General features: G+C 41.8%; 1 protein-coding gene across 1 annotated transcript; it reads left to right on the plus strand.

Moving 5' to 3' along the window:
- Positions 1–1,806: 1,806 nt before the first annotated feature.
- On the plus strand, positions 1,807–9,776 carry LOC307039591 (uncharacterized protein). Its single transcript, XM_079681821.1, has 4 exons — positions 1,807–7,178; positions 7,451–7,728; positions 7,851–8,185; positions 8,321–9,776. Exons 1-4 carry the CDS (start codon positions 6,994–6,996, stop codon positions 9,128–9,130), a joined length of 1,608 nt encoding a protein of 535 aa, XP_079537947.1. The 5' UTR covers positions 1,807–6,993; the 3' UTR covers positions 9,131–9,776.
- The last annotated feature ends 624 nt before the right edge of the window (positions 9,777–10,400 follow it).

A 10,400-nucleotide genomic window follows, 5' to 3' on the forward strand; every position in this document is an offset into this window, starting at 1 on the left:
AGTAAAGTCAATGTCAGCAACAGGGGAAGGTGTTACATCCTTCACTGATCCAGGTAGAAGCCAATAAGCCTTTTCCTGGGTAACTGTCTAGGCACCACGTATCCGTATAGATGTTTCTATGTAGAAAAAGAGAGATGCAACATTGCTGCATGTTGATCCCAAACCAGCATTGCAGTTGCAGTTAACTGTGATGACTGCACCATCCTTCTTCATCAGTACCCACGGACATGTTGGTGGCAGCCCAATACTCTGAGAATGCAATACCTGAAAAATAAAATACAAATATATTATTGGATTGTTGAATATTTAGAACCACCAATATTTTGGTCCAACTTTACTTTCAAATACTGATTGTTTGCACAACCAGTGGGTGGTCAGCTCTTGTCATGTTCCTATGCTAGGTAGCCCATAACAGAAGCTGACAACCAAGAATAGGTTCACAGCTTTTGTAATTTAAATATATTGCACTATATAATACATCTTTATTTATAAAGCCCTTTTCATAAAGCATGTGTAGCTCAAAGTGCTTTACAAAATGGCACACATCAAAAGTTAAAAATAAACCACAAGAATTTCCCCTCAGATCCTATGTTAAGACCTTTACAGGTACATACAGCATACCAACAACATATAACATTTTAACAATTTAAGAAACACGAGAAGGTAAAAGGTATGATAATACAAATAAATAATAAGACACAAGACTAAGTTTATTGATGCAACAATATCCCTATAAAATAAAGTAAACATATAGATATAGGTACAACAAAAATAAAAGCTGGTGTTTAAAAATGTCCACTGAGTTGGCCTCTGATATTTATTGGTAGCATAGTGGATAAAAGCAGCCTCACCCATTTTATTTTGGGGGACTTTAGGGATATTTAAAAAGCCAGCTGAAGAGGACCTCACGAAATATTTACTCACTTTTCCAGCTATTACAGCCACATCTCCTTGATATGCAACGAAAACGTCGTGGATCCACCCAGATGTGAACTGGTTATGTGCCTCGAGTCCTTTATATGCCTTCATTTCCTCCATGGTGTATAATGGAATAGGCGAAAAAAAACAGGTAGTTCACGATATCACAGTAGGAAAGTGAAGGCCATGAATTTATATCGGTGCTGTAATCCTTAACGGGAATAAAATAAGGGTCCACCGAACCAATCGACGCACATTTTTCTCTGTAAACGGTCTTATCCTCCAGGTTTAGTGATTCGTAGTAGCCTTTCATTTTCGCCATTTTTGAATGCTCCCGCCACTGCCGCCAGTAGAGTGGTACTCCAAGATGTCTGACGCGAAATCCCGTGACGTCATTAGGAAGCCTCTATATTAGGGCTGTCAAGTTAACGCGTTAATGGCCCCATAGTTTCAGTTTAATTTCAGTTTAGTTTCGAGTTTAAAATACCATCTACAAGCTGATGCTGACAGCCCCGCTCCTGCCACCCGCTAGTGGCAGACCACACTTCCACGCTCACCGGCAGGCACCGACTGGCCATCGGGAGGACCGGGAGGGTGTGTGTATGTGTGGCGCGCGCGAGAGAGAGAGAGAGAGAACGGGCACACCTTACGTGTATTGTTGTTGTTGTTAGCATCTGGTGCTAGCTAGCTGCGCTAACGGATATAAGGAGCTGTTTAAATAAAAACGGAGGAGTGACATTTCGCCGACAACTGCGCCGAGCACTTGACTTTATGCAGGTAAAAAACAGTGGGACATTGTGGGAAAGGTCAGCACACTCAGCACGGATAGTGCAACATGATCACAGCGTCCAGGCAGCTCCCGTTCGAGCATATGCCTTGAGTTGCACATTGCTCCAACGATCCATCACACAAACACCCACACACACACACCCACACACACCCACACACACACACACACACACACACACACACACACACACACACACACACACACACACACACACACACACACACACACACACACACACACACACACACTGTTGGAGATTTGGAGGATGTTTAAAACCAACCTCGTCTCCGCGTGTCGTTTGATAAACTGGGTAAATTCGTAAAAAGGAAGGGATTAAGAAACACCAGAATGCAAGTGAAACAATAATCTTGTTTTAATGATACAAAGTAACAATACAAATACATCATCGAATCACGAAGCACTCTGCAGAGACAGGTCTCAGGAACGGCCAGTCAAAAACAAGAGCGCGAACCAAAGGAAAACACAGTGTTTCATACTAAAAACACAGAAGGAGGTGTGTGCGTGCTTTCCCCCAGAGGTCATCTTATTGGGAGAGACCAACACATGGCCTGTCGCACCCAATCAGTGCGACACAGCAGAAGAAACCCGGAAACAAAAAGTCTCTTTCAGTTTGACGAAGTCTGGTACGAACCTGCTCTAAACAACAAGTTTCCTTATCTTATTTCACATCTTGCAGCCAGCACACACACATCCCCTTTATGGCCCTTTGTCCCTGTGTCCATCTTCCCCCCTCAGGTTACCACACACAAGTTAAAAGTATGTTTTAAGATATAGTTGTTATAGTTGGCTAAATATACGTAATACATGTAAATCACTTTCATATCAATAATAACAAGGAACACATTACCTATGCTCTTAAGCAGTATTAGAGATGCTTTTCAAATAGTCAAACTTCACACAGGCCTAATATAGAGAACACACTCATTTGTCCTACAGCCCCTCCCGCCATTTGAGCTATTGTTCACATCTTTACTTCAAATAAAAGGTTTCACATTGTATATTTCCAGCTTCCTTTACACATACTGTTATTATTAATACAAAGTAATTAACCACACACATCTATTGAAAACAAGTAGATTTCCCTGATAATTGACATGCTGAAGATCTTAGGAAGAATGTCCCCTCCCCCAGCTCTCTCGTCCCTGTCATAAAAGCTGCTTCCATTTCATATAGAGTAATAACACATGTTTAAGCTAATTTCTCCACAATGTTTGTAGCCATTTAGTACCCACACATGAAAGAATAAAAACAGAGGTATAGTTGAACAGTAATCATGCAGCACATATAGTTACTGCAATGAAAACACATACATTTGCCCTAAGCATGTGTAACGCACCCTCTTCTTTTATGAGGGAAACATTCCAGAGTTTTGGAGCTATCCCCAAATTAGGATGTCCCCTGCTTGCATCCCTCTCTAAACACAAAGACTTCACCTCAATATATTGGGGAGGGAAAATATACTTTGTCCCTTCAAATTTAACACACATGAATATATATAAGGTGACATTAAAATGAATATACCAGATTTAACTTTCCTGCCATAACACGTTACTTTAATACTTCAAATAATTCAAATAATCCTTCAATTCCCCCTTTTTGGTCTCGCCTCACGAGACCAACACACATAAGACATTTGAAACAAAAGTACTGTCATTCTTTGATACTGTGTCTGTCCCCCTTCATTAAACCTTTGGGAACAGAAAACAACCTCCAATGACAGTGAAGAAACTATCAGAGTGAGAGCCTGAGTGCAAGAAAACAGCATCCTTGCGTGTTGTTGAATCATCAGGGCCCCCCCCCCCCCTTCAGCGGAATACGCCAACAAGGGCAGCTGATAGGGAGGGGGAGATGCGGCCTTTCCTTCAAAGGTGGAACTGATGAATCTGATCAGAGAGAAGTAGACTCCTCTGCTGCCTCGAGAAGTCCCCCAGCCCGCTGACGCCAGCTTCCAAGTCGTCTGCTGTAGGGATTTCCGCGTTGACGATAGCCAGGTCCATCCTGATGTCCTCCAAGGTCCTAGCCGGAGTGTTCCTCGCCGCACACTGGCTCCAGTAGTATCAGATGTCCCCCTTTGCTCCTCGGCGGACGGCATGAGATGTCCTCTGGGTCACTCTGTAGAGGCCGGAGAACCTGGGGTTGAGCCACCTTCAGCCAGACGAACTCCGCTGTGTCGGCCTCCTGCTCCACGGGTCCCCCTTTTGGCGTCAGGAACCTGTGTGGAGAAATCTGATACCCACCCCTCAAGTCTACGCTCAGTGCTTCTGGGCCCTCAGGTGTTTGACCCACCACTGGTAGGCCACTTCAGAATTCTCATACTTGGCCTGTGTCAACAAAATAAACCCTAACATCTTCAGGTGAACTAAATAACATATCTCAATAGCTCTGAATTTCTGACAAGCATCTGTGTTATTATAAATGAAATCCTTGAGATCCCATTTAAAATCTAAATATAATATGAACTGCTAATGTCTCTGGTAATGGAACACACTAATGTTATGGATTAAAAACAACTAAAATCATGATACTGACAAAGTGAATAATTTCCAGTTGAGACTGCTTCTACCTGTCACTGCTTGGATATTATCAAGCTGAAAAATGAATACAGAAATCCAACATACTGTCATCAAATGTCTTTCTATTATGACTTTAAATTAAATGTACATCCCCATAATGATCTAAACAGTCTATGGCTTTTACTTCTTTACCAGGCTAGTTACAAGATGTTGTCTAAATTAAATTCTATCTCATTACATTACTATGTTTTAACTTAGCTGTAATATGTTCTTTCTACATTTCAAACCTCAGTTACTTTAATACCTGTTGAAATATTACAAAATTGTTTTCATTATCACAGTTCACCTTCTCATTCTCATTCTGGAATTACCTCTCTCAGTAGCCCCTTGGCCACTGATTCTGCATCTGTGTTACCTGTTATAACTCAATCAATATTAGAAATATGTAAACATTAATCAAACAGTATCTTATCCCCAGATATGGAGCAGGTTAAATCTAAAACTGTCAATCAATGGTCAGATTGAACATCTGAGTTGGGGCGGCAGGTTTCTTCCAGTCCCTAAATGAAAAAATCCCACACTCCCCCTTTTTACACATGTACACATGTGTAACAAAATCCTGTATGGGAAGAAAACCTTCAGGTAACCAGTGGGTACAAAAAAATACCAAACATCATTCACAAAAGTACATCCATCATCTTTCACAGTAAACACTCCAGGGAAAATAAGTGTTCATTTCCAGCTGGCAGTCCTAAAAGAAACAGAATCTTTAGATTTTAGTTTGAGTTTTACATTTGCAAACCGCCAACTCCTGTGGGAATTAGAAACGGGTCACATGTGCGTTTTTCCAAATGTGTGGAATTGTAGGAAACCTGTGTTTCCCATGGAGCTCCAAAATAATGTATTAGTCCAAAGACATGCTCGGTTAGTTATTGTTTTAGAATCATGCAGTTACACTGATCACATGCAGAAATTCATTCACACCCACACTGTCAGGTTGTAAAGTCAAGTTCGGTCAGCCCCAGAGTCAGTCATTGATAGTGCTGTTCTCAAGTCACACTGTCAGTCAGGGTCAAAGGTCATTTGGTCTCAGTTTCATTGGCCATGTGTCGTGCTCTGCAGAGACTTTGATATTTCAGCAAAGGCCAGTATCCTCTGTCTACAAAAATCAGTCATATGTGACCCGCTCTATCGAAATCAGTCGGAAGTCGCAACGGCTCATTTCAAAATAAACGTGGATTTGAGTAAAAAACTAGTTTTTCGGGGTTTTGGTGTTTTGTTTGATTTCAAATAAACAACGTCTTGGCTTTCAGAATCTGAAACTTTTATTTCCAAAATCAAACGATAAATACATGTTTGAAGCTTGTAATGGGAAGATGACAGCTCTCACGCTGCTCTTCCGCAGCGCTGCCCCCCCTCCCTCCGGCTGACATTATGAATGAAAAGCGTATAGTAATCATAAATAACACGGCAGAGTCCGTGATAGTTTATGTTCATCTGATTTCAAATAAACAAAGTCTTGGCTTTCAGAATATTAAACTTGTTTTGCCAAATTCAGATGATAAATACAACTTTGAAGCTTGTAAAGGCATCATTACGAGCGGAGAACGGAGTAACGTAACGTCACAGCTGGCATAACAACAGCCGGTGTTTCTTGTGAGGGTTTTCCCCGGGAAACCAACACAATACACACAAACGCAAAATACACAAACACACACACACACACACTATATAAACCAACATTATTCCTCGCGACCTTCACCCAGTAAAACGAAAATATTTTTCCTCCGTACTTTGACAATTTATTAGCCGCTAATCAGATCGATGGATTCCAGAGAAGATCAAATCGCAAGACTGTTGAACTCCAACATTGTGAGAGGGACAGCCTCTGATGAGCAATGGGTTCAGCTGATCACTGATTACTTTTTGACGGCACCGGTTGAAGTTTCCCCGTTATCCGGCTCCGATTTAGAGTCAGACAGCCCTGACACTGACAGCAGCCCTCAGACCACGGATGCTGAAGAGGATGAGGACACCACAGAGGAACAACCACTGCTGAACGACCCGGTGGCTGAGACACTTCAGTCCGTACGGCATTATGTGAGCGAGGACAGCGCTCAAGAGATTGAGAGGGCCCGTGACTACAGGTGTAGCTGTACATTTAATGATGGAGTTCCCTGTTACACCCGTTACACCCCTGAGGAGATGGTCAAGAGATGAGACCAAATGAATGAAATGACTAATGGTAAGTAACGTTATAACGTTATATTATTTAAATACCTTTGACTGTGGTAACGATGTGTGTGTGAGTATGGGTTAGTGTTAAAAACATAACAACAATTAAAATAATGCTCACATAACCACCTACAACTTAAAGTTGGCTAATACTCATTGAAAAATTATTGTGGTGAACATTTTCATAAATGTTTCAACCCTACATTTTATCCACATGGGGAGACATATTTTTTTGGCTACCCCTTAAATCACATGTGGCCCCAGCCTAATTATCTAAAGATTTGCAGAGATAGGCAGCTACAAATGTATTATCTCATGTGAGAGCAGTTTACTCTGGAGTCACTGCCAGACTAGCCTGTACTTATTATTACCCTTTATAATAGATAGAATATGTGTGTATGGGAGTGTGTTTAACATAATACTATAGGCAATGTGTGGGGGGTGGGCCTGTGTGTTCTGTTACACGTTAAAGATTTAAGTTGTGTGTGATGAGTGATTGACACAACACATTATGCAATGTTATATGATTTTCCAGGTGAAAAGCATTTGGTGCTACTTGGAAAGATAAGCTCCAACATAAACCTCTCCAAAGAGACCGCTTGTGCAAAGAGAGGACACCAAAAGGAGCGGAAACAGCAGAGAACGTCCTATTTCTTAGATGGGCACAAAATCTGCCGGGAGACTTTCAAGTTTCTACATGGGTGAGTTTGATTTTGAAAAGGCTACTTCACTTTTGGTAGTGTTACTATTTTCAAATGAAGTGGTAATAAGCCATGCATGAGTTGAACTGAGTTTGACAATAACTGAATAGAAGCAGAATTTACAGCAATAGTAATACATAAATAAATAAATATATATATATATACATGCTTTTACATAATGAAAAAATACAACGACAATGTATAAACTACAATGCATACATTAAAGAAAGCCATAAAAAACAATCAAAGACTGATGTTTTAAACCATTCCAGAATTTCTCAAGACAAGCTGACAGGTATCATCAAGTTCTTCAAGGAACATGGCTTGGCCTCAAGGATAAGACGTGGTGGTCGTGTGGTGACCAAAAGGGTGTTGTCCTTTGAAGACATCCAGCGAATTGTACGGTTCATTACCAACTTTGCAGATGTCTTTGCCATGCCACTTCCTGGACGGATTCCAGGGTTTAAGAGGACGGACATCAGTGTTCTACCAACAACTGAGACCAAGTCCTCTGTGTGGCGGAAATACAAGGTTCAGATGCAGGAGAAGGGTGGGTATTTTCTTATATTTTAATCTTGTTTTTTTGGGGGTTTTTTACACGAGGAAACCTCAATGGAAAACTAATGATGAGTAATCTAACAATGCTATCTTTGTCTTTAATCACCTTTCCAGGTCACCGTGCTGCTGGCAACAGCACATTTAGGAAGCTGTGGAAGGAGCTGACTCCCAGTGTCATTATTGGGAGGCCGATGACAGACCTATGTTGGTTCTGTCAGAAAAACAACATTGCCATCTACCGCAGCTCCAACTTTCCCGACTGTGTCAAGTCAGCGAAGCTCAGGAAGCAGGAAGAACACCTCCGCACCGTGGGGGTGGAGCGTCAGGCTTACCAGGAGATGGTCGCCAGCTGTAAAGAAACAGCTAGAGAGCTGGGTGTCAAATTAGGACCCAACCAACCCTGTAGCAGAGACATCACCATCCACTACAGCTTTGACTATGCACAGCAGGTGAGGTGTGTGAATGTGATGAATGCTGTGATAATCCAGAATGTTTGGAATGTAACAATATGAATATTCACACATTTTTAGAATTAGAGTATAGATCACTCATTAGTTAATTCATCTGTTGGTCTGGTGTTACAGGTTCACTACCCCAGTGACCCTCTCCAGCCCGGGCCCATTTACTTTATGGTTCCCAGGAAGTGTGGACTGTTTGGTGTCTGCTGTGAAGGTGTTCCTCAGCAGGTAAACTACCTCATAGATGAGGCTCATTGCAGCAGCAAGGGTTCCAATGCTGTCATTGCCTACCTCCACCACTTCTTCTCTCAGTATGGGCTTGGGGAGAAACATGTTCACCTGCACTGTGACAACTGCTCTGGTCAGAACAAAAACAGATACCTCCTCTGGTACCTTGCTTGGCGGTGCATGGTGGGACTCCATGAAGATATCTCCCTCAACTTTCTTATTGCTGGCCACACCAAATTTGCACCTGACTGGTGCTTTGGCCTGTTTAAGCAGCAGTTCCGCCGCACACCAGTGTCCTGCCTGAAGGACATCAGCCAGGCTGTCAGGTCCAGTACCGTCACTGGAGTCAACATCCCCCAGCTGGTTGGCAATGAGTCAGGGGAGACCTTCGTCAAAACAGACGACTGGCACAACTTCCTTGCCCCCAGCTTCAGACCGCTTCCAGGTATCAAGAGGTACCATCACCTACGCTTCACCAGTGCCGAGCCTGGAGTGGTCTACGCCAAGGAGTTTGAAGGTAAAGAAGAAGAATCCTTCAAGCTGCTACGCACAGGGTGCTTTACTGACCAGGAGGCACGTCCCACTGAACTGACTCCCCCTGGGCTTGATGAAAAACGGCAGTGGTATCTTTTTGAGAAGATCAGAGAGTTCTGCACTGAGGAAACCAAAGACATCACCTGCCCCAAACCCTTAACACCTCATCCTTAATGAGTGAGAGTGCATAATACATCAACACTATGTCATTCTTCTATAAATGCTGTAAATATTTCAAATTGGTTTTAAGTACTGTTAGCTACTCTGTTGATTGTTTGCTATTTTTATATTGTGTAGTATATTTATCTGTTCTGTTGCTTGCTTCTTTCTCTAAATTAGCTTTTGTGCCAAATGATTCTAATGTTGTTAGAGGTTAACATGCAATCAGTTCATTTAAGTATTTATTCATAGTGTTTTTCATAAAAATTGTATATTGATGATTCTGCACGTGGGTGTGGGTGTGCACGTGAGTACGGGCGTGCACGTGAGTACGGGTGTGCATGTGGTCTGGGTGTGCACATGGCCATGTACATGGGAATAGATGTGTGCGCATAAGCATGTGCTCAAACATGACCAAAATACATACATAAATTGATGAACGTGCACGTGAGTTCGGGAGTGTACGGGAGTGCACGTTGGTACGGCGTGCATGTGTATGTGAGTGCCTTTGTTCCATGTATTGATGTATGAAAGTGACAACAAGAGAACAGTATATTGTGTGTGTGTGTGTGTGTGTGTGTGTGTGTGTGTGTGTGTGTGTGTGTGTGTGTGTGTGTGTGTGTGTGTGTGTGTGTGTGTGTGTGTGTGTGTGTGTGTGTGTGTGTGTGTGTGTGTGTGTGTGTGTGTGTTTTGTGCAAACAGCTCTAGATGAATTCGTTTTATGGTATGGTTCATTTGAATAAATACCTAAGAAAGTACTGCAAACTTTGAAGGCCTTTTTCTCAAAATCATGGTTCGATGACATTCATTATGTAAAGTGACGTATTTTGCTTAATATTTGGAGGACAAAAACAATATTGATATCATTAGAAAGCTAAGAATCTCATCTTTCCAACAGTGTATCAAACTCAAAATGTGTTTCAGGGTCAATGTGACTGAAAATGATAGAGCAGGTCACATATATGGAGCGCCATCATTTATCAATTCACGATTACCACTTTAAGTCAGATATCTCTAACTTGTCATCGGGACGGCTGCTTCCCACATTTCCTGCAACTTGGTACAAAACTCACTTCATAATAGTACTACTACTACTGCAATTTATTTACACCTAAGTAGTATTAAAATGTCTAATAAATCTAATTCAGAAACTTGTGTACATAACTATTATCTTGAGTCAAAACATTACTAGGATCTGTGTAGCTCTGCATTTCATAGCTCATTATACTCATTTATCTTCAATTCTGGTCTACTTAAAAACAATGTTAAACTCTTTAGCAGTGTG

Source organism: Notothenia rossii (genome assembly GCF_949606895.1).
Source record: "Notothenia rossii genome assembly, chromosome: 5".
NCBI classification, from domain to species: Eukaryota; Metazoa; Chordata; class Actinopteri; order Perciformes; family Nototheniidae; genus Notothenia; species Notothenia rossii.